Source organism: Haematobia irritans, chromosome 4 (genome assembly GCF_050003625.1).
Source record: "Haematobia irritans isolate KBUSLIRL chromosome 4, ASM5000362v1, whole genome shotgun sequence".
In the NCBI taxonomy this organism is placed as follows: domain Eukaryota; kingdom Metazoa; phylum Arthropoda; class Insecta; order Diptera; family Muscidae; genus Haematobia; species Haematobia irritans.
The window spans coordinates 169,581,345-169,607,026 of record NC_134400.1 but is presented as its reverse complement, the minus strand read 5'-3'; the positions used below and the strand labels follow the sequence as shown (position 1 = coordinate 169,607,026).

Below are 25,682 nucleotides of genomic sequence, written 5' to 3'. Positions count from 1 at the left end.
ATTGTTTAAAACATTATGTGGTTCTAAGTAAATTTGTTCCATTCTGTTTTATGTTCAATTATAAGGGTAATTTGAAATAGCAATATTACTTTCAAAAAAAAAAAAAAAAAAAACAACGTTGGTTGATCATATATGGGTTTTCACAGTTGAAGTCCAAAATAATATATAAAAACAAGAACTAAAACATTTTTTACTAATACTCATCAGAAGTATGGATTAAGTAATTAAATGTATTAAATTAGTATGTTGCTTTGCCTTCAAGTGATTCCGTTTAAACGAATGTCTTAGCAAAAAAAAAAAAACAGTAATAAATAACAGTAATTTCTCTGCAGAAAACCAGAAGTCGGTGGTTACTTTTATTAGCAGATTTTTGTTTCCGCATATGATGTATCATTTTGATAGAAAATTTCTTCAATATAAATACACTGTTAATATATTCCGATTACATTTGAAAATGGTGACAATATTTAGTGACATTTTTCATTTTAATTATGTGTACTGTATGTCCCATACCACTTATATTGGGTGTCTTGTATTATGTATATAACAAAATGTGAAAAGGAGATGTTACAGCGGCGACTTATTACTTTTAATGCACAAAATGCAAAGTAATGCAAAGCATATAATTAACCCTGATAAAGTATTAATATTTATATAAATATACAGTAATATCGATTTTACCATTATCGAAATGTTGTCGAATTGCCCACGGCATTAAAAAAAAAGCTTTGCTTTTATCAACAAAATTACATGTATTAATGTGTATGTGTAGGTATGTTTTTACCAAATACAGAAGTAAAAATATCTTCTTTATAGATTTATTTTATATTTTGAGAAAAAATTTTGGTATTACTCTATTTGATATTTTTCCATCAATATGATGAAATGGGAAGTACCGATAGATTACCATGAATAAGCTTACTTGAAATCCTTTTATTGTAAAGTAAAACCAATAGTTAAGATGAATGTCATGAGATTTCATTACAAAAATACAACAAATTGTTTCTAAAACGAAACGAGAATGCCGACATCTTTTTTATGTATGGAAAGGCCTGTAGTAAGCTGGGTATGTTCCAGGTTGGAATTTAATGGACTATTTGAAATTTTTTGAAGAATTGATTTTTAACTTTTATAAACGAAATGATTTACATTTCTTAATTAAATTTTCCTTTCACAAGTTTAAAAATATCGGCGGCCTATTTTTACAAATGTTGGTGTTTGATAATTAAAATTTGGGGAAAGACGACTTATCGACATATTACAATTGTAGAAGAGTACGATTATTAAAATGTCGACTTTGGCGTAGTCGCTACATGACTCTTGAATTTTTGATACTAGTATTGAACTACAAAAGTTTAATGCATATAAAACTAATACAAATGAAACTTATCAACCGTCAATTGCACTCGTATCCTTAAAAAATGTTAATAGTAACAGCATACAAGTTAAATCTTTGTTTTGGCTTAACAGCAAGTTTGGCTTAAAAATGTTTGCTATTCCACCAAAGGAAAAATGTTGATACAGCAAACGTAACTCTTACTTTTAATGAATATATTACAAGTACCAATTTTTGATGATTTTTTTAAAGCACTACAAATTATATTTCACTAAACATTTAATTCAAGGGCGAAGAATCTGTAAAAATATTTACTTTTTAATAGTATAAGAATTATTCCTCAAGGCTGTTGCTAATATGGAGAAATTTGGGATAGCTTCGGTTAGGCCTTAATAATATTCACCTACTTCGGAATGGTTCGATTCTGTTTTATGTTCAATGATAAGGCTACTTGTCAACCAGAGGCAATCGTAATTTTTTCATTGGAAAGAAAATCGGAATCATCAACACATTTCCATTTATGGAATTAGTTGTTTATTACCGAAAGAACCATCATGGCTACTAATTTCTGTATTCAACTTTGCATTCAGATACTATGGCGCTAAAGGTCATTTAGATTTACAATTTTCCAATACCTATTCAAGTAATGACACCCAGTATATATTTTCTATTTGACCACTTGTATTAAAATATTCTGTGATCCCATATACAAATATTTAAATATGAACCGATTTGGCGAAAAATGTTTATACTTCTACAAAATTTCTAGACTTCTTCGAAATTAAGGACAATTTGAGACATTTATATATATATATATATATATATATATATATATATATATATATATTTATATATATATATATATGTATATATATATATATATATATATATATATATATATATATATATATATATATATATATATATATATATATATATATATATATATATATATATATATATATATATATATATATATATATATCGATTTTTTTCCAAAATCAATAGGGATTGTCCTTGACCCGAAGAAAGACCCTATGCCAAATTTGAGGACGATCGGTCGTAAGTTGCGAACTGTACTTTGCATCTATACACAGACGGACATCGCTAAATCGACTCAGAATTTACTTTTAAGACAATCGGTATACTATGAGATGGGTCTCAGACTGCACATTCTTGGCATTACAAATTTATTATACCCTGTGTCACAATAGTGGTGAAGGGTACAGTAGGATATAAAAATAACTAAAATATGAATAAGCACTATCTTTAAATGTCTGGAAAATGTAAATAATGTGAATTGTAATATTTTCAACGATAAACATAATTTTTAATATAATTATAATATATTTTATCAAGGAAAAGTTGTATTTTAATAGTAATATTGAATGGAATACGAATTTTGATATTAATTTTTGGTTGGTTGCAAATTCAATGTGTACGAAATTTTACTTTACTACAACAACACTAATGTGACAATAAAAGGATTTCAATTCAACATATGTACTTCGTTAACGATTCTCAAATATATATCAAAACATTTTATCAAAATATAAACCACCAATAACTTTGTATATTATGTCATTTACACCGTTAAATGTTCGTTAAATAATTCGATAGGCATTATAAATTAACTTAATACATATTTTCTATATGAACTCAATGTTTTTAAAACACATGTAGAAAACTCATGTGAACTTGAGGTTAGTAATGTTTTTTTTGTTCAATTTTGTCTATGTATATAAAAACATTCTTGTTGCAATTAAAATATAATATATATTTTACCACACCAAATAAATTAGTTTAATTTTTTAATTCTTCTAAATACATAGAAGTATTTTTTGAGAGTAGAGGAAAACATATGTAAAGAAATTTCTTATAGGATTTTTAATATCTCATTATATTGTTTGCTCAAAAAGAAAATATTGAAACTTAAAATATTAAAATGTTTAGTATTTTCATCATAAGATGTACGCAGTATGTCTGTCTGCCTATTCGAGGAGCTCAAAATCAACTCGAGACGATTCGGTCGTCTAAAATGAAACTAAAATAACTTAGGATATACGTGTTTCCAAAATCTTGATTTGTCGCATCTACTCTGTGGTAAACATTTGTATGAACAATTTACTATTAGACAGTAACGGATAACGAAAGGGTATAACAAAACTGAGTTTTAGTTAAGTACAAATTCTCCACTCATATATTTGTGGTCAAGGGTCTTAATAGAAATTATTTTCATCAAAGTGTTGTCCAAATGCCATGTTGACATTTTACTTTTTTAAAACAAATATACATACATGTCGAATACATATAAGAAAACTCGTATACCTATGCGATATGTTATTAAACGTTTGGACATAATTTGGACTTACTTTGTTTTGTGTCGCATACAGTTATTTCAGACTTCAAGAAATAATAATGCTCAAAAAGAGATTGAAATAATGTACGTTTTCAGTGGTCGTAGTTGGGATACAAAATTCGAAAATCTTCTTCTTCATATCGACTTTTCATTAAAAAAATCGAGAAGTCGACTTTTTGGAACCTTCAAATTCGACAAATCGGCAATTTTGAAAACCGATTAATCGACTTTACACAAAATCGACTAATCAGCCTTTAATCAAAAGTCCTCACTTAAAGTATCAGCGGAATAGTTTAGTTTTGTTCGATTAGAAACAACAAAATGTGGAATAGAAAAGAATTTGAGTATTTGGATTGAAAAAATAGAAAGTGTTACTGAAAACATATGTATGTATTGTATCGATTTTATGTTTAAGTTTTAATCATAAAAAATAGAAATGATCCTATATTAAAAATCCCATAAGAAATTCATGCTTGCTTTTACCACAGAATTGTCAATAATTATAATAAATTAATGTTTTTTCTAATTTTGTTTCATACTAAATGTAAAATTTACATCATTATATAATAAATCGTTCTGGCTTTTGTTTTATTTAATATATATTGACAGCATAACATGTTATCATTGTATTATGGATTTTATAAAAATATATATAGTGTATCAAATTTGACAATTGTTCAGTTTCCGTCAAAAAATAATAATGGTAGATATTTAGTTCTATTAATTAATTAATGAACATATACAAATTATATGTTTGTATTTATGTATGTGTGTGTACATATAAAGTTAAAATTTTAGTATTAAACACTCACATAATATCGTAATTTAAATTTCTTTAAGAAATATATATATATGCAAATATATTGTTTGGTTTACATGTTCCTAAGTATCATTTTTGAGGAAAGGAAATTAATAAGAGTAATGTTCATTGTTTGTTTTGGACATTTCCTTACAATGTTATGTTCTTTGTTACAGAAGTATGTATCTTTATAAATATACTTCAAAAATATTTTTTTGGGGTGGTAGTAAATTGTATGTGATTAATGGGATTTGATTTTATTGTTGTGGTTTTCGTTTTCACAGGGTGAGTGCACAAGTGTTTTCACAAAAATTTATGAATTCAAAAAAATAGTTATTCTCTGCGTTTCGGCTATATAAATACACATTTTCCTAAATGGTATTTCGTAAGATACATATGTATATATGTATTTATTATATGAACAAAAACAACATTAATATCGTTTCAAATTGGCGGCGAACTTAAAAACTAAAAACAGAAATTACAAAATATTAATGGGTGTATATGTATATTATTTTTAATAATATAATGAATTAAAAAAGGTTTTAGATTTTATATTAAAATATAAGACAAAAATCTAATTATTCATTACAATCTCAACAATTTTCTTTCTTTTCTTTAAATAATAATAAAACGTAAACAGTAATTTCTATGTAGAGCATAGTTGTTGTTGATGTTAACATTTGTAGAAGGCATTTCCTTTATCATTTCAATTTTTTGTTTGTTTGAGGATTTTGGGACGGGGTTAGACCATTTTTAAGACTGAATTAGAGAAAAAAATCACAGAAAATCCAACAACATTAAGCGTTCTATGTTTCTAAAAATTTGATGCAAATAATTTACTACTATCACACGATAATCTTCAAATGGATCATATACACATACACATATACACTCACACGTTAATGAAAGGAGGCGCGGCAGGTTCATTGCATCCATTGTTTCATTTTTGTTCTTTGTAATAAGTATCCAATAAAATTACCTTGTCATTTAGTCTAATTTAATACCGCTATCATCGGCTGCCGACGGCCAAACTTTATCGACAATCTCATTGATATCGAATTCTGTTTCATCGTACTTTTGTGACGTGCGTCGCTGTTGTGGATGTGATTGTGGTGTTGTGATTGTTAAATTTGTGTCTATTAGTGTCGTTTTGGGCTGCGTTGGTGGAGGTGTAACATTAGTTTTAGCGTCGTCGTTCCAAAAACTATCCAAACCAAGATTAATGGATGATGCTTGTTTTAAATTGTTGATCACATGGTGATTATTCCACAACAAATCGTCATTTATAGATGGATTCTGCAAATAAACAAATTTTTTTTTTAGTTTGGGAATATTTTCCACACAATACATAATAAAACAGAAATGATTCCGAAGTGCAAAAAAAGTTTAAGCTGATCAACAAGCATATTCAAAACAAATACGATTTTCGATAAGTTTCAGCTTTCACAACTTTTTACAAAGGTCTTAAATTATTTAATAAATTACTACACCCATAGGAAAAGTATATAATTGATTTATAATTGTCTAGAATAACAACTCTTTAATTTTTTGCGTTTTACCCACCTCTAATATTTATCTACCTCTAATATTTCCACCTCTAATGTCTCTGCCTTGAATATCTCTAAAATTCCTAAATGTGATCAGCAAACTTTTTTGTTTGCTGTTAAGGCTTGAAAAAAATCAGATTCTTGAGTAAATATAAGACAAATTCTTAACGTATTGTTTTTAATGCGTTACGTTAGTCCCTATATTACCCTTATTGTTTGTGTCGGCCGAACTAAAACATGGTGTAATGGAGCTTAAAAATAGTAGACAATGTTAGATATTTCAGCAAACAGCAACTGGTTTCCGATTTGAGGCGATCATATTCCTTCTCTGGGTGTAGATAAATAAATGGTATTTAAATTCAACAACAAAGCCTTGGAGCCACCGTGGTGCAATGGTTAGCATGCCCGCCTTGAATACACAAGGTCGCGAGTTCGATTCATGCTTCGACCGAATACCAAAAAAGTTTTTCAGCGGTGGATTATCCCACCTGGTGACATTTCCGAGTGTTTCAAAGCTTCTCTAAGTGGTTTCACTGCAATGTGGAACGCCGTTCGGACTCGCTATAAAAAGGAGGCGCCTTGCCATTGAGCTTAACATGGAATCGGGCAGCACTCAGTGATAAGAGAGGAGTTCACCACTGTGGTATCACACTGAACTGAATAGTCTAAATGAGCCTGATACATCGGGCTGCCACCTAACCAAACCTACGCCTTTTTGTTACCTGTTGTGTTGTTCTTTATCTCGCATCGCAAAGACAAAATCGAATAACAAGTGTGTTAATCAACTTATAAAGCTTCCAATGAAAAGCCACAACAAGCAAAATAAATCGACATTAAAAGCAAAACACCTGACAAATCCATCCCTAGCTATAACATTTTCGTAATAGTATGCAAAGTTGAACCTTACCCCGATGCAATGCAAGCAGTGCACAAACTTGGTCACACAAACAATTCTGTGGAGTGAGCAAGAGATGTGTAAAATATGTTTCTCTACAATCCACCAACTCCTTGTACTAGAGTACTTTGAACAAATTGCAATCGTGAACAAAGGTCCAACAACAAAAACTGTCGCGTTATAAAGCAACGTCAAGAAATTCTGAAAATTAAAACAATTGAAAGAATTTCATACAACATTGCCAAAGAATCTCATACAACCTCTTAAAAATTTTGATATAACCACCGAAGATTTGAGGAGTGATATGGAAGAAAAAACAAAAGATAAAAAAGAAAAAAAGGATTCTAAAGCAAATACTTCAACAGTAATTACTACCACTAACCAACCATCAAAAAGTAATATTAAAAAAAAACAACAACAAAAATAAGAAACATCAACTAAGCAATTCCCAATGGTACAATCGGCATAGAAACTCCTAAAACAATAGAAGTTCACCACTTGCATCAAAACCACCTACTACCTCCGGTACAGCTAATATGTCCAGTGTCATATCTCTCTAATACATACACAAATCCATAAATATTTTTAAATACCTAAATGAACTTCTAACTAAATATATACGACCGTTAGTTTTTATGGTTATGAAATTGATATATTTCAGGATGAAACATATACCTCAAGAAGATCGGTTCAGATGGTAAGGTTAACGAAGGTACATTTTAAATTAAATTTATCTTCTAAGTATGCAAGAAAGTCGAATGAAGTCAGATATTGGATAATGATTCGAAGATTCTGTAGGTTTTCACCCAAATGAATTTAATGTACTCAAGAAGTTTATTCGGTCTATATGAGGTCTTTGCCAAAAAATTGATCGATTTCAACTAAATTTAACACATCGCATAAGGGACTTAAAATATCTCTTGATTTCTAATTTCAGGCAAATCGGATAAACAATTGCGTCGTATCACAACCGATATCGGCCATCTTCGAACTTGATCTGTTCGCAAATAACATATCTGTGCTAAATTCCAGGAAGTCTTAGAATTTCACCCCTATCAAGAATATTTATATACTTTATAAGTCAGAAATCGATATTTTGATGTATTACAAACTTCACCTTGGGTATATCCATTCGGAAATCGTTCCCACTCAAAATGTCATATAGTGGATTGAGATCGAAATTGAAACGATCCATTTGTTGATCTCGATCGTTTCGAGAATCATTCATAAATGACAACTTTGACAGAGCAGCTTGCATGTTGTCGAAATTTTCAAATGCAGTACCCGAACCTGAACCAGTAGTTGCTAAAACGGAATCGGGGAAACAATCCCTTGGTTGTGAAGAAGCATGTTTTTCCATTGGTATGCTCAACGGGTCATTATCGTTGTTTAAAGAGAATACTGCAAAGTCGGTATCATTCTTGCTTTTACCAGCTGTTGTATCATGTTCGTCATTATCTTGCGATATTAAAGCATTCCAAGAATCCACAAAGGTATTTGTATGTGCAGTTGAGGGTATAGATGATGAATGACCTTTGTACATGGGACAAATTGGTCCATATTTGTTTCCAAGCGCTGCTGTTGATGTGGCAGGTACGTCAAATGTGGCTGCGTCATCATCTAATATAGAGTCTGAACGCACAAAATTATCTCTATCACGGAAGAGTGATGGAGGTTCAATGTTTACCCCAGCAGCAACGTTTGTATTGCTATTTACCACATTTATAAAATGTGCATTGTTACCCGTCCGCTCATTGTTGTTGTTGCCGCTGTGCCAAAAATTGGATGGCTTTTCATTCAATGTCATTGATACTTTATTTTTCATCCTGTTTATATCTTTAGAAGGATTACCAGGTGGCTCCAGATAATTATTTTTTCCGCCTTTGAATATTAAACTATCGGGCAAATTAAGCGGGGAGTCGTTGAAATCTGTTTTTTGTTTATTACTGGCATAACTACTATACTCTCCCATCGAATTTTTATCAAAAAACACATTTGCTTCGGGATTTGGTCTCCCATGATTTTGTTGATGTAGTGGTGGTTGCTGTGGTGCCATATACATAAGGTGATGTTGGTTTGGCGTATATTCAGCAGGATTTATTATGGGCTGGTGATGTTGATGAGCGTCCCAAGAGGGATTTTGTGTCTTTTGAATTTTCGTTTTTGACATCCTGAGGGGATAGTCTCCAGGTCCAGTTTCCAAATTTGAATTTGTAAAATATGATGGTGGTCCGGGTGAATTAAAGAAATCACCCGACATGGTCGTATTATACATGTTTTTATGCAATGGACTTCCAGACGACTTGTTAGAGTTTGTGCCCTGTAAATTCGGTGGGTTTACAACGGTGGTTATATTTAAGGAATTATGCACGGAAGATCTGGGTGATAACATTCCTTGTCCTGGTGGCCCTCCTCCTGTCGAGACGTTGCTACTAATTGGGCCTCTAATATTTGGTGGTCGCATATTGGGAGGCAATGGCATTCCCATGTTCGGCATACGCATAAACTTGCCACTACCATAATTAATTGTTCCAAATGGCATGGCATCATAAGCAGATGGATGTTTATGCATGGGAGGAACATTTATTATAGACCCTTGGGCATTGATACCCATCATATGTCCTGGTGGTGGTATGGGGCTGGCATGTAAAGCGTTAAGAGGAACTTGCATGCTTAAAGGAGATGTTGTGTTAGAAAGATCTCCAACAAACGCATTTGGATCTATCATATTTGGCCTCATGATATTAATGCTGCCATTGTTATCATTATTAGAGTATTTTCTCAATGGAGAAGACTTCATCTTAATTGGTGAATTAGAGGAGTCAATATGATTAGACAAGTTAATGCCTTGTTGCATTTGGTGCGGGGGTCCAACGGAATTTTGTTGTTGATTGTGGTTTGTAGGAAAGTCAGTTTTCATATTATCCAGAGTCTGTAAATGTCCGCTACCAGCAGCAACGGTGTGCGGTCTAACCACATTTTTATCCGCAGGTCCTGTTCTCCGATGTTTTGCTCGGTATCTTTGACGTTCTTCAGCGGAATGAGCAAATGTACAATTCGGTCCACGAGGGCACATTCTTCTTTCTGTTAAATCTCTACACAAGCTTATTTTGTACTTCCCGTTGCCATTCATAGGTGGTACGGGATAATCTTGAACTTTACGATTGCTATGGTATTGCATAAACTTTACCAAACCCAAAACTACGTAGCGTACGGCATCTAAAGCTTTTTCGACATCTTGCCATGTTGGTGGAGGGCTTTCTGGCGACGGATCAATTGTAGCCAGGTGTTTGAGATGTGGACGTAAATTAGATAAATTTGTTGGGTCCCCTGTGCGTTGCAAGGCTAAAACCAACTCTTGGACAGATTGGGCAAATGATGAAGGTGTTTGTAAAGTATCACATATGCTCTGCATATGAGATTTGTGAGACGTGTTTCCATACAGTAGAGACGACCATTGGTCGGGAGCAATTCTTAACCCTGCTTCTGTAGCAATTTGTACAATCTGAGCATCGTGTTCTCGGCGCAAAGCTTCATAATTACGGAATTCTTCTTTCAATTGCATCAGTGAGGAGTCTCCTTCTCTCTTCGATACCTTGAAGCAGCTTGCACGATAGAGTAATTGTACGACATGGCCGATACTGGTCTTTGACGCCGGTAACAAATTATCTATTAAGCGTTGTACAACGTACATAACCAAAACTTTGCGAGAGAGCGCAGATCCATTTTGCAAAGCCTGTAAGACCAGCTTCAAAACTTCTTCTTGCAAGGAAGGCCCCAGAAATTGACAACCTCTTGAACGAACTGCCGCCCAAAGGCACAAACTCAATTGTTGAGGATTCTGATGTTGTAATAATAACTCAGTAACCGTACGTTCGCCTAGAAATCTTGCCGTGCGCACAGCCCTTATTCTGCCCTCTTCCTCCATTAGTTGACAGTTAACCAATGTAACCAATTTTCGCAACATTGGACGTGTCAATAACGTATTCCCGCTATTCGTCACAAAAGACTTGAGATACTGGGCAAGCTCTTCAATACATTTTTTGGATGACTTATAGCACTTCAGATCTTCCGGCTTTAAGTTACGGACGCTTGGCGGCATTTGTTGATCACTGGCTGCCGCCACATTTTCATTACCATATCCATATGTCTTGCTACTATGATTATTGTTAACATTGATGTTGCTAGTGGAACTCTTTGTAACAGAGTTTGCATTAGAAGTGGAAGCGGTATTGACCTTCCCGTCTCCATTGCCATTGTCATTGCCGCCATCCCCTGAGTTAAGTAATTGTAATAAAGCATTGTTAATGGGTAAATTATCAACATCAGTTGATATAGATGTCTGCAATATAAAAAATGATTAACTGTAAATCTCGACATAAAACAACTGCAAAACAATTAATTACCTGATCAAAGGGACATTGTCGACTGTATAGAGTAGCTAAGCATACACGGCATATGGTATGACCACATCCCAAACTTATAGGCAAACGCTGATTAGTAGAAAATTCGTTCTCACAAATAGGACAGGTATAAAATTCTGTCCACGAAGGCGCCTGAAACGGCATTCTGAAATTGATATAAACAATGAAATTCTTTAATAATATAATTTTTGCTGTAACTTTGCTACATTATGATTTGTTTTCAACTATTTTGATTTTATAATCGAAATGTACACTGGTACTTTGGTACAAAAAACTGCTGTTTTAGAAGTTTTTTTTGCTAAAACGGCAAACAATCAGAAAAATCATAATTTTTCTGAAATTTCCTACTGACCTGTTCAAAAGAAATTATAGAAAAAGTAGAAATAAATAGGAATGTAAATATTATTTACGAAAACATCGGATGGTGTATTTAGTAGTAGTAAAAAAATAAACGTTCGAATGTATATTAAATAATAAAGCAGAAAATAAGCCCTTTTATACCAAATTTTCTTGTAATGTAGTATATATAGTATTTTCCAATTATTTTATTCAATCTAAAGCTGAGTACTATGTTCAGTTTTCAAGCTGAAAATCTGCTTGTTTCACGGTTACTTTTCTTAATTAATTAATTTAGAAATATAAAAGTATTTGCAATCAATTCCTTGGATCTTTTCCATCCATTATTTGGCAAGACTTGATTAAAATATAATCGTCTTCATAAATATATTTGTACTTTAACTTTAGGGTTTTGGTGAAAAAACGGAACATAGTACTCACCTTAAGATATGATTTACTTAGTGTTAAGTTTAATCTATATGCAATTTTTTTCAGTCTTTGACTGTAGTCCTATGTCTACATATTTTAAGCCAAATATAGTGTATTGTCTCTATGATAAGCATATGAAACAATCGAACTTTATACCGAACTACATTCTCTCATTAGAGACAGATATTGTAAACAACCTTTCTTACACCCTAAAACTTCATTCAAACTACATTTTTGATACAATTTTCAAATATGAAAACACAAGATTGCCACATATATTGTCCCTAAAAGTTTGGTCAAAAAGAGTTTTTTGGGTAACAGCTATGGAATCCCTGGCTCGAAAGGTCAACTTTATCATGAATAAAGACTTGATTCGGAGTGAACATGAATGGAGAACGAAAATGAATCTAATGGACCACCAACTTAAATGTCTAAGTTACGCTCAGAAGAGAGAAAAAGCTTACTCAAGCGGTGGTAGATACTACAGATTCCTTAATCCTGATGCTGGAGTGGACTACATGAAAGATATAGGAAATATAGATAAAATATCACTTCTAATGAGAACACGAGCAGATATACTTCCATTAAATGCAAACAAATACAATAGCCCGGGGAGTATGCAGTGCTCTCTCCGCAATACGTGCGAAGTGAAAAATTTACAACATTTCATCACCTCATGTCCAATTTGAAGAGAAATCCGAATGTTAAATTTTGGAAAATCATATATGGAAGAAAATGAACTAGTAAGCATATTAAACGGAGAGTTGGAGAATGGAAGGGACAGATTATATCATTGTATTAGTTATGCTTTAAAATATCGAAATTATATTATGAATGAAAACTAAAAAAAAACATTTTGTTATTTATTAAAAAAAAATTAGATCTATATTTTTAATTGTTATTTATATATTTTTATATTTAAGTGTTTCTAGTAGTAATGCTATTGTATTGTAACTGTAACTGGCTTAGTGTCTGATCGACTATGTTACATTCATGCAGAAATAAAAATAAATAAATAAAAAAAAAAAAAATATTTAAGTTTAAGAATTTATTTAAGAGCTTCCACCAAAATATGAGCTTCCAAAAAAGTAGTTTACATTCTATCTGAAGTATTGCAAAATTGAATCATCTCTTATCTATTTTAAATGGGCATGTGATAGGACGGAAGTACTTCGTTTGCCTTGCTTTAAAAGTTGTGTTTGGAAAGTTCATTTGAATGAAGGAATTAAAAAAAATTAAATAACATTTTTTTATCATATTACATGTTAGCCTGATACCGAAACAGGCAATTGACGTCCAAATGCATTACATCTAATTATACAATTATTTTTCGAGCTTTATGGACAGATATAGATTAAGGAACATGGTTAATAGAGCCATTGAAAAGAAAACGCCAGATACAAATCTATACACGCCATTTTATCATTGATAAAAATTTATCATATTTTTATCAATATTTGTTATTACACTTTTGTATACTAATGATGTAATTTTTGCAATTTGAAAAACTTTATTGCTTCCACCAAGTGTAGAACCGCCTTAGCATTACTTTCTTGAATTACTTGAATAGTAGAAATAAAGAAAAATGTAACAAATCATCTAAATAAGATTACAGGCAAATTAATTTCATAGTTAATATAGCAATAAATGTTGTCGTTTAAGGGAGTTAGATTCACATTATGTTCGAAACCTACTAAAATTGGATTTTATATATCCCTTTTTATAAGGCAAATGACAGTTGAAATCTAGTGAAGTCGATTTTGAAAGTGTAATGTGAATGAGGTATAATAAAGCATTTATTTAAAACATAGTATGGTAATGTCATTAATTTAAAACACAATTATTATTAAATATTCGTGAAGAATATTCCTTAACGGAAAAATCTTCAGAATTACCGTTACATAACATATTATTTTTGAGTTTTTTTTTTAAACTCAATTATGTGAATAATTATACTTAATGGTATCGTCATTTATTCTATTTTATTAAGTCATTAACAGCCAAATGCAATACATTTTGAGAATATCAATTTGAAAATTAACGAGAAGTATTTATTATAGTCATTACAAGTTAGTCATTATAACTCACCGCAATGTAATGCAATGTGTAATGACAGCTTTACTCCTGGTAATGTAAATTGTAATGAGATGTGGTTACCTATTTTTTGCTGGGTACATTTGATTGAACTCTCCTATGGGATATTTTCAGCTCAATATAAGAAATGGGCTATTATTAGCAATGATTTGAAGCGTTTTGGCAAATCTCACTAGGATTGTAGATTCTAGATACTCAAAATATAAGATAAAATCAGAGGATCGGTATTGGCATAGAGATTATATAAAAAATGTATGCAAATCTGATGGAGCTCACCCGTCTTTAGACACAGATAGAAAATATGCAAGTGCGAAATTTCTTTACTTTAAGTATTTTAGGAAGATATCTTATAAAGTTGATGCTTTGGATTATTACCTGGGAAACACGAACGATACATGTCATACATAAAATAAAAAATGAATGCTGCGGGTTTTCAATAACAGTTCAATGCATTTGTTCGTTAGTGTGATTTGTTTCACGTCACGCGCACTATTCTATTATACGCCTTCACAAATTGAAAATACCAACCACAGCTAAGCAAGTTAGTAGTAACCCACCTGACTACCAGGGCTGTGGAGTCGAGCCAATTTTGCTCGACTCCGACTCCGACTCCAGCATTTTTCATCAACTCGACTCCGACTCCGACTCCGGAGTCGACTCCGGGTAATATAACTAAATCTCATTCTAGTACCACTAATTTGTAGTTCTATTTAGGGGGTATATATGGGGTATATATATGGATCGATATAAAGTATCGTATTTATTTATGTGTGCAAGAAAGGTCTTAATTTCGCATTTATACCAATTAAACTTTTTATTTCAAATTTAGGGCAATGTTTAATAAATAAAATAATGATATAAATACCCATCATAATATGAGAAGATACCGACAGTATATGTATTTGTGGACGAAAATTATTATAAAGGGTTATATTCCCATATGCATGAATTTGAATCTGAATCGATTAAGACAAAATTGTATATACTTCTAGAAAATCTCTGTACCTAAAATTTAAATCTAACGTTATGGGACGTAACGCAAAGAAAGTCTAAAGTCGGGCGGGCCGATTGTAACATACTCTGCACAACTTTGTATTTAGATCTACATTTTTGATAAAATCTGAAATCAGACTTCTACAAAATCTCGTGCAATATTTGGGAAACATTCATAATTTTTTATATAGCAAAATTTGAGTCACTTTTACCAGTTTTCGACTTAGCAGTGAGTATCAGTAAGAAAAAAAATTGAGAAAATTTGCTATATAAATAAAATTTTGACAAATTGTTTTATAGAAATAAAATTTTGAAAAAAATATAAATAGAAATTTTGGAAAAATTTTTGTGTAGTAAATAAAAGTTTGCAAAATTTTCTATAGAAACAAAATTTGAACTAAATTCTCTATATAAATAAATGTTTGAGAAAATTTTCTATATAAATAAATTTTTACCAAATTTTCTATAAAAAAAAACTATAGTAAACAAATTTTGACAAAATTTTCTATAGAAATAAAATTTTGAAAAAAAAATATCAATAGAAATTTTTGGAAAATTTTTTGTGTAGTAAATAAAATTTTGCAAAATTTTCTAAAGAAATAAAATGCTGCAAAATTTTCTATAGAAAGAAAATTTAGACTAAATTTTCTATAAAAATAAAATGTTGACTAAATTTTCTATCGACATAAAATGTTGTATAAATTTTGTATAAAAAAAAATCTATAGTAACAAAATTTTGGCACAATTTTCTATAGAAAAAAATTTGAAAAAATTATTAATAGAAATTTTGGAAAATTTTTTGTGTAAATAAAATTTTGCACAATTTTCTATAGAAGCAAAATTTTGGCTAAATTTTCTATAGAAATAAATTTTTGACAAAATTTTCTACATAAAAATATTTCTACACCCACCACCATAGAATGGTGACAGGGGTATAATAAGTTTGTCATGTCGAAGATGAGCTAGAACGGTCCAGGTTTTGATATAGCTCCCATATCAACCGATCGCCCGATTTGGGTTCTTGGGCTCATAAAAACCGTAGTTTTTATCCAATTTGCCAGAAATTGGAAACCTAGAGGTATTCTAGGGTTATAAGGAGGAGTGCTGAAAATGGTGATTATCGGACCATGTTTTAATATAGCTCCCATATAGACAGAACTCCCGATTTTATTTCTTGAGCTTCTAGAATCCGTAGTTTTTATCCAATTTGTCTGAAATTGGAAATCTGGAGGTATTCTAGGACCATTAAGAGGTGTGCCGAATATATTGTGTATCGGTCCAGTTTTTGATATAGTCCCCTTATAAACCGGCCCTCCGTTTTGGGGTCTATATTCTAGAACTACAATAGATGTGCTGAATACTGTACGTATCCTTCCATGTTTTTGGCGTAGCCCCATTAGTCCGATTAGACCAAAATAGACCCAAAAAATTATTGAAGTTGGTCCGATGGTCAGACCAAATGGAATTTTTCTGCAGAAATAACATTTGGACAAAAATTTCTATAGAAATAAAATTTTAACAAAATTTTCATAGAAATAAAATTTTAACAAATTTTTCATAGAAATAAAATTTTAACAAAATTTTGTATAGAAATAAGCTTCTTAAAAAATTTTGGGATACAATATTATGCAAAAATTTTGTACAAATTTTAAGAAAAAATAAAATTTTGCGATAACTTTCTATAGAAAAAGATTTCTGCTAAATGTGTAATAGAAATATAATTTTGGCTAAATTTTTTACAGAAATTAAATTTTGGCTAAATTTTCAATAGAATTAAACTTTGGCTACATTTTCTATAGAAATTAAATTTTGGCTAAATTGAAATTTTGGCTAAAATGAAATCTATTGAAATAAAATTTGGACCAAATTTTCTATAGAAATAAAATATGGATAAAATTTTCGATAGAAATAGAATGAGGTCAAAATTTTATATAGAAATAAAATTTTGAAAAAATTTTCTTTCGAAGAAAAATTTTAGAAAAATTGTAACTTTTAAATTATATTAATTTAAATTAGAAAACTGGTCCCCTGGTACGAATTTTGGAAAAATTTGGTCCAAAATAAAAATTCGTTGTTGCAACGCTGGTAAGGCCTCCATATAGACCGGTTTCAGATATTGAGGGTACAGAAGGTGCATTTACCATTAATGTAAATTTGCCAGATATTACTTCTCGTAATCATAAAACAGTTGGTGTACTATAGATTTTAGATTTCAAATCAAGGTATTTTTTCTTAATTTTCTTGCACATTTACAGGATATGTTTATGATTCCTTTAACTCAAACAAAAATAGTTTTTATAAATCCGGAATCTGATAGGTAAAATCTTTGCATTTATTTTCGGGATGCGAACTGGTTAAACTGATCTGTCATCAAACCCCCATGGAATTTTCTAGGGAAATTAGTATATTTGATTCATGTTTATGATTCGGCCCGGACGAACTTACTGCTGTATATACTTATTTTATTTTTTATTTTCTATAGAAATAAATGTTGACTTAATTTTCTATAGAAAAAAATATTTCTATAGTAATAATATTTCGAATAATTTTTTTATAGAAATTAAATTTTGACAAAACATTCCATATAAATACAATAGTGACAAAATTTTCTATAAAAAACAGCTTTGACAATTTTTTCTGTCATATGTGTGTAGGTATATAGCCTTAAAATAAAATTAAAAACAATAAATTCGAATTATTGTTCGAATTATTTCAAATAAATTGATATGGGGATTAAAATGGATCGATCCAGCCCATTTGCTAGTCTAACATTCTAGGAAATATAAAATGATAGCCGTAATTGGAAGTTGATTTTCATTTCCAATCATGGTGTACATTGATCGAATGCATAACGCATTGGAAACTAATTTGCGTAAAAACTTTTTTAGTTACAAAAATGTGAAGTGTTTTAAAAAATTTGGTTTAGCCGGAGTCGGAGTCGAGCAAAATTTTTACGACTCCGACTCCGACTCCGACTCCAGCCAAATCTTCAGACTCCGACTCCAAGACTCCGACTCCGACTCCGACTCCACAGCCCTGGACTACAACGTTCGTTATCGTATTCGATATAGAAATATTCCCGGATATTTATCGCAGAAAACTATCGAAAACGATATCGAGAATACTTCGAAAATTATTCGAGCAAACTCTTCGTTTTCGAAGGCTTGTTAGTGAATCGTTAAAGAAGGTTTCGCGATATCTATAATTGATCGTTAACGAATCTATTTCGAATTCGTTTTCGTGTTCGATATCTTTCCGCTTTCGAAGGTTTTCTGTACTCATTCGTTTTGTTTCGTTATTGTTGGTTTTGTTCTTTAATCATTAGGGCTGTTTTCTTTTAGCACTGGATATGCTAAGCCGTGAAGGACTAAAAGAAAACATAGTACTCGTTTGTCCAGGATATCTCCAAAAATATGCAACACTGAAATCAGCTGTTTAAAAACAATCACAGAAAAGAAGTGAAATCTTGCATTTTTAATGTGTGAAATGCTCCAATTAGTAATAAATATTTAATGCTGCGATTATTTATGACACTGTACCACTTTGAATTTCATGTTTTTCGACAAATTAGTCACAATAAATTGCTATTATGAATCGATGAAGCGTCCCTTTATCAAAATAAAATCTGGCAACATCGGCGCGACTTGCACTGATGAGATGTTCTGGATAGAACACCAGTGCAACGATGTTCTGGATAGCCCATACAAATGTTGCATCCAGTGCAAAAAGAAAACAGCCCTATTGTTGGTTTTCTATACTGTTTTATTCCCCTTTTTGTTCCCATTATAAGTTGTAGAGTAAAAGAAAAATTTCAAGTTTGTTTTTTGTTTTTATTACAACACAATATAGATAAATATAATACAAAACAATATAAATATTATGTCTTGCGAACAAAAAACTTAAAATATTTACATTTAGGAATATATATTTAAAGTGATTTAAGACACTGCATTGACTTCTTTGCGCCGTAATTTCTTTTTAAGCCGGCCGTGGCTATACCAGTGAAAAGGACTATAATCAACGAGTAACATTTTCCTTGATACATCTGCAAATAAAACATGAAAGGAAATTGGTAGTTTTGTAAAATACATATAATATGTACTTACTTACCTCGTTTAGATTCACTAAGACACTTCTGCACTTAACAATTTCATAAACTGAAATGACTTTTTAAGCTCTTTCTTTGTCAAAAACAAACATGACAAACAAACGAAAAATATTCGTTATTAATATCGATACAACGAACGTTCGAAATTTTCTATTATCGAACTTTTTTCGAACAATGTGCGCGTTCATTTCTTTCGAAAAACCTTCGCCATTTCTCGGCACTTTGGTCGGGTGGGAATTGATACGAACTCAAACACTACCGCTCAGCTGATTTTGTACAAACACAGCCGAACGACGTTCAGTAATAGAAACGAATTAAAAATATCTGTGAAAAAGGCAAACTAAGAGAAACGAACATAAATAATCATTGTTATAGTCAATTTGATTTGTTTGACTCATATGGGAAAAATTCATTTCAACCCAGCAGAAAGTCCCATTACCCCCGTAGGTAACACTACTTAAAAAGTAATAACCACTTATTAATTGCCATCGCTCCGGATTACATTTATATATGCATGTTCTAGGAGGAAAGTACCTAACCCAAGTAGTGTATTAAAAGCATATGATCACTTTATATATATATAATAAGTTATTCATTCAAGCTTTGTAAGCTTGAATAGGAACTTATAAAGTAAATTAACATTTTTATAAGGAGTAGGTATTGAATATTATTTACACTTTATAAAATGTGGGTATATGTAAGGATATATTTAAGACATAATTCTCTTAAATTTGAGTTCAGAATACTTGATACTAGGAGATAAATTAAAATTTATTCTTTTTTCTGTTTTTTTTTTTTTTTTGTTTTTCTTCATGTGCTATCAGAGAAAACCATTTAACAACTTAAATTTCCAAATCCAGACCCGATATCAAGAAGAAATTATAGTTGTTTTCCTTTACGTACTAATAGTTACTACTTTTACTATTTTTTACTAGAAACCGTCCCTAACCCCCAAAAAAATATTAAAAGTAGTAAACAATTTTAAAAGAACAATGTCAAAATACATGTCTTTTTTAAATTTTTTTACTACAAGTTACTCAACAAATTCTTTCGAGTAAAAGCAGTAGATATGTCATGACAAAAATAATTATTTCTTTATAAATTTTACAAACCAAATTAGTTCCAAATCGCTTTTTATACCCTTCACCACTACTGTGGTACAGGGTATAACAAGTTTGTGCATTTGTATGTAACGCCAAGAAGGAGTAATCATAGACCAACCTTTTATTATACGGATCGGCTTAGAATTAAATTCTGAGTCGATTTAGCGATGTCCGTCTGTCTGTCTGTTGATGTATTTTTGTGTGCAAAGTACAGTTCGCAGTTTTAGTCCGATTGTCCTAAAATTTGGTATAGGGTCCTGTTTCGGCTCAAAGACGATCCCTATTGATTTTGGAAAAAATCGGTAAATCGCCCGATTTACACTCATTTGCCCATATAGGCCAATTTTTTGCTCAGATTTAGTTGAAATTTTGCATAGGGAGTAGAATTAGCGTTGTAACTATGCGTGCCAATATTTGCTTGAAATCGGTTCAGATTTGGATATATCTCCCATATAAAGCTTTCGCCCGATTTACACTCATATGACCACAGAGGCCAATTTTTAACTCCGATTTAGTTGAAATTTTGCACAGTAGAATTAGCATTGTAGCTATGCGTGCCAAATTTGAAATCGGTTCAGATTTAGATATAGCTCCCATATATATGTTTTTCTGATTTCGACAAAAATGATCAAAATACCAACATTTTCCTTGTAAAATCGCCACTGCTTAGTCGAAAAGTTGTAAAAATGACTCTAATTTTCCTAAACTTCTAATACATATATATCGAGCGATAAATCATAAATAAACTTTTTCGAAGTTTCCTTAAAATTGCTTCAGATTTAAACGTTTCCCATATTTTTTTACTAACATTGTGTTCCACCCTAGTGCATTAGCCGACTTAAATTTTGAGTCTATAGATTTTGTAGAAGTCTATCAAATTCTTCCAGATCGAGTGATATTTAATGTATGTATTTGGGACAAACCTTTATATATAGCCCCCAACACATTTGACGGATGTGATATGGTATCGAAAATTTAGATCTACAAAGTGGTGCAGGGTATAATATAGTCGGCCCCGCCCGACTTTAGACTTTCCTTACTGGTTTTAATATAACTCTGTAACTTTTGAATGGATTAAGATATCAACATAATTTTTTATTTTTTTAGCAAAATTTGAATAAAGTGGGGTCAGTATATTGAATCTAGAAGAACAATAGAACCATAATAGATCTTAAAGATTATGGTTCTATTTTCTTAACTGCATTCCTTATAAAATTCTGCATATTCTAGAGGAAAAATATGTGTACCTTTGTGCTTTAGATTGAACGTGTAGACTTCACAACTTGGAATTTCAAAACAATACCGAACCAATACCACTTGTTTCGAAAAAACTACCAAAACATTGACCGATTCACACCAAATTCGGCACACCTATTAATGGAACAAAAATACCTCTACGTTTTGAATTTCATGTAAATCGGATAAAAGTTTTAATGTCTATGTGCTGAAGATCCCTACTGGGGGGTCGGTTTTTATGGGGGGCAAAATCGAACATAGGCCGATGTAGCCCATCATCGAACTTGCCCTGCTTGTAGACAAAATACGTGTCTGCGCAAAAATTTCAGCACTATATTATTGAAGGATACAGACAGACGGACATTGTTATATAGCCTTATAAAAGGTTGCCTGATAAGTCCCCGGTCTGACACATAGTACCAACCTTCAAATGATTCGTGTCAAAATTGACTGTAAGTCAATTAGTTTGTGAGATAGAGCGTCTTTTGTGAAGCAACTTTTGTTATTGTGAAAAAAAGGAAAAAAAGGAATTTCGTGTTTTGATAAAATACTGTTTTCTGAAGGGAAAAATACGGTGGAAGCAAAAACTTGGCTTGATAATGAGTTTCCGGACTCTGCCCCAGGGAAATCAACAATAATTGATTGGTATGCAAAATTCAAGCACGGAGGACGGTGAACGCAGTGGACGCCCGAAAGAGGTGGTTACCGACGAAAATATCAAAAAAAATCCACAAAATGATTTTGAATGACCTAAAATGACGTTGATCGAGAGAGCAGAGGCCTTAAAGATATCAAAGGAACGTGTTGGTCATATCATTCATCAATATTTGGATATGCGGAAGCTCTGTGCAAAATGGGTGCCGAGCGAGCTCACATTTGACAAAAACAACAATGTGTTGATGATTCTGAGCGGTGTTTGCAGCTGTTAACTCGTAATACACCCGAGTTTTTCCGTCGATATGTGACAATGGATGAAACATGGCTCCATCATTACACTCCTGAGTCCAATCGACAGTCGGCTGAGTGGACAGCGACCGGTGAACCGTCTCCGAAGCGTGGAAAGACTCAAAAGTCGGCTGGCAAAGTAATGGCCTCTGTTTTTTGGGATGCGCATGGAATAATTTTCATCGATTATCTTGAGAAGGGAAAAACCATCAACAGTGACTATTATATGGCGTTATTGGAGCGTGTGCAGGTCGAAATCGCGGCAAAACGGTCCCATATGAAGAAAATAGTGTTGTTCCACCAATACAACGCACCGTGCCACAAGTCATTGAGAACGATGGCAAAAATTCATGAATTGGGCTTCGAATTGCTTCCCCACCCAGATCTGGCCCCCAGCGACCTTTTCTTGTTCTCAGACATCAAAAGGATGCTCGCAGGAAAAAAAAAATGGCTGCAATGAAGAGGTGATAGGCGAAACGGAGGCCTATTTTGAGGCAAAACCGAAGGAGTACTTCCAAAATGGTATCAAAAAATTGGAAGGTCGTTATAGTCGTTGTATCGCTCTTGAAGGGAACTATGTTGAATAATAAAAACGAATTTTGACAAAAAAAAATAAGTTTTTCTTTCTTAGAGCGGGGACTTATCAGCCAACCTGTTAATTTCTCCCTGATCAAGACAATATATGCTTTCTATACTCAGAAATCGTTATTTATATGTTATACGGAATGACAAACCATCCATATACTGATAATATGCGCTATCCCATTAAAAACTAGGTAACCACATCTCATTACAATTGGCATTACCAGGAGTAAAGCTGTCATTACACGTTGCAATACATTGCGGCGAGTTATAATGAGTAACTTGTAATGACAAAAATAAATACTTCTCCGTAATTTTCCAATTGTTATTCTCAAATTTTTAGGCAGTTGGCTGTTAATGACTTAATAAAATAGAATAATATAATACATTTCTATTAGCTATAATTATTCACATAATTGAGCATTTACTTAAAAAATCAAAGAGAATATGTAATGTAACGTTAATGCTGATGATTTTTCCGTTAAGAAATTTTTATCACAAATAATTCATAATAATTGTGTTTTAAATATATGACATTATCATATTATGTGTTAAATAAATGCTTTCTTATACCTCATTCACATTGCACTTCCAAAATGCACTTAAACTAGATTTCAAATGCCATTTGTCTTATAAAAAAAAAGGGGCTTAAAATCCACTTTTAGTAGATTTCGAACCTAATGTGAAATGGCTATTGGATATATTATAACGTAATTCACGAATCCAACTCTCGCCGAGAACGTGAATTTGTTCGTGATTGGGGGTATTTTTATCGTGTCACGCGCACATCTCTATTATACACCTTCCCATATTGAAAATACCAACCGTAACTCGCAAGTTAGTAGTTAATAGTAATAGATACGAACTCAAAGACCACTGCTCAGCTGATTTTGTACAAACACAGCCGAACGACGTTGAGTAATAGAAACGAATTAAAAAAATATATGTGAAAATGGCAAACAAAGAGAAACGAACATAAATAAGCATTGTTGTTGTCAATTCGATTTGTTTGAATCCTATGGCGAAATACACACATAACTACAAGACGTACAATATGCACATATACAAAAATCGGTTGTACGTATGCAAGTAGTGGCAGCAAACAATCTCACTATATTTTTCGTCTTTATAGACGATATAAAACAGAAATACAAAATGGACATGAGAAAATTGAAAATTGGCCCAAATGAATCTATATCGAAAAAATACATTATAAGAATATGCGTAGGCATTTATAAAAAGATCTGTAGATTTTTTCTTATGTCAGCAAGAGGTGTTGGTGTCACCCCAAATACACCCCCACCCCACCCAAAAGAAATGCCCCAGGAACAGTGGGTTGCCGATTCTCATTGTCATTATTGTTCTCATTGGAGCACCAGCAAGTCAAAATATCATTATGATACAATGACAAAATTATATTGCCAACAAAGGTCTTTTATAAAAAAAAAACAATCAACGTCAGCAGCGCAGCATTACGTTTGTGATGCAGTAAAAAATTTCACAAGTAACAGATGTGACTTTGACGAAATTATAATATATTTTTGAGCCTTTCTATTACTTCCTTTTAATTCTAATTTATATGTGGGATGTTATTAGGTATATTTTCATTGCACAAACTGATAATAATAATTTTATTAGGATTTTTTGTTACGTTTCACTTTTGATTTTTTTATTTCGTTAGTTTTACACACCTTAAAAATGCACATATTACACTCTAGTTATTGGATATTGTTATTTTTCTTATCTCGTAGTATTAATTTCTTTCTCCACAAAAAACTGCTGAATTAAATGACAAATTTGTATTCTAATTTCACAAAATAAAAATTTTATTTCTGTATTGTTGAATGAATGACAAGTCTAAATTTACACCTAGTTGGCAACGAAGCCGACGTATCGCAATTCAAAAGCGTTCCAATGTCACCCCTCACCGTACTGGGGACCATAATACATTGGTATCATGATATTCTAATAGGAAATATGATCGTCGCATACTCGGGGTGGTGGTGAAAACGATATGGAACGTTTTTTCATTGATTAGTAGTAACATTACCGCCGTCGCTTGTTATGCACCGTTCATATTTTAAATAAAGGTACTATCGCTCATAAAACAACCACCATTCTTTGTTTATACCCTGCCAACATTTTTAGAATTTGACGGCACTTCTGAGAATCTCCGCCACGTCGAAAACAATCGTATACGACGTCCAAAACTCGTCGGAAAAGCGCCGTCACTATTGAGAAGTTGTACCACGCCAAGTTACTACAAAAAAGTATCGCATGAGTGCAATTATTAGGTGCCTTTTTAAATAAATTTAGAACGACGCCAATAAGAGCCCCTTCAAACTATCATAAAAAGTGTATTTTAACCCTGGACAGTCATCCTTCGTCAAAATGACGACGCGTAATTTCATTTTCGATTTAAAATTCATTTTGGTCGATTGGGAAATGATAAATTTAAGTTATACCAATACAACCATTTCAAGAATTTTTGTC

At 31.9% G+C, this 25,682-nt stretch overlaps 1 protein-coding gene across 5 annotated transcripts; it reads right to left on the bottom strand.

Moving 5' to 3' along the window:
- Positions 1-2,448: 2,448 nt before the first annotated feature.
- Positions 2,449-25,075, bottom strand: roq (RING finger and CCCH-type zinc finger domain-containing protein roquin). Of its 5 annotated transcripts, none has more exons than XR_012721277.1 (5): positions 24,881-25,075; positions 11,346-11,508; positions 8,057-11,281; positions 5,380-5,793; positions 2,449-5,311 (listed from the first exon to the last, which is right to left on the bottom strand). XR_012721277.1 is itself a non-coding variant. In XM_075303741.1 (5 exons), exons 2-4 carry the CDS (start codon positions 11,505-11,507, stop codon positions 5,485-5,487), a joined length of 3,696 nt encoding a protein of 1,231 aa, XP_075159856.1. In that variant the 5' UTR covers position 11,508; positions 24,881-25,075; the 3' UTR covers positions 2,449-5,256; positions 5,477-5,484. The 5 variants fall into 5 exon arrangements, 2 of the variants coding, with proteins under 2 accessions (XP_075159856.1, XP_075159855.1); XR_012721276.1 differs by having other exon boundaries at positions 5,394-5,793; XR_012721278.1 differs by having other exon boundaries at positions 2,449-5,256; positions 5,394-5,793.
- Between the last annotated feature and the right edge of the window lie 607 nt (positions 25,076-25,682).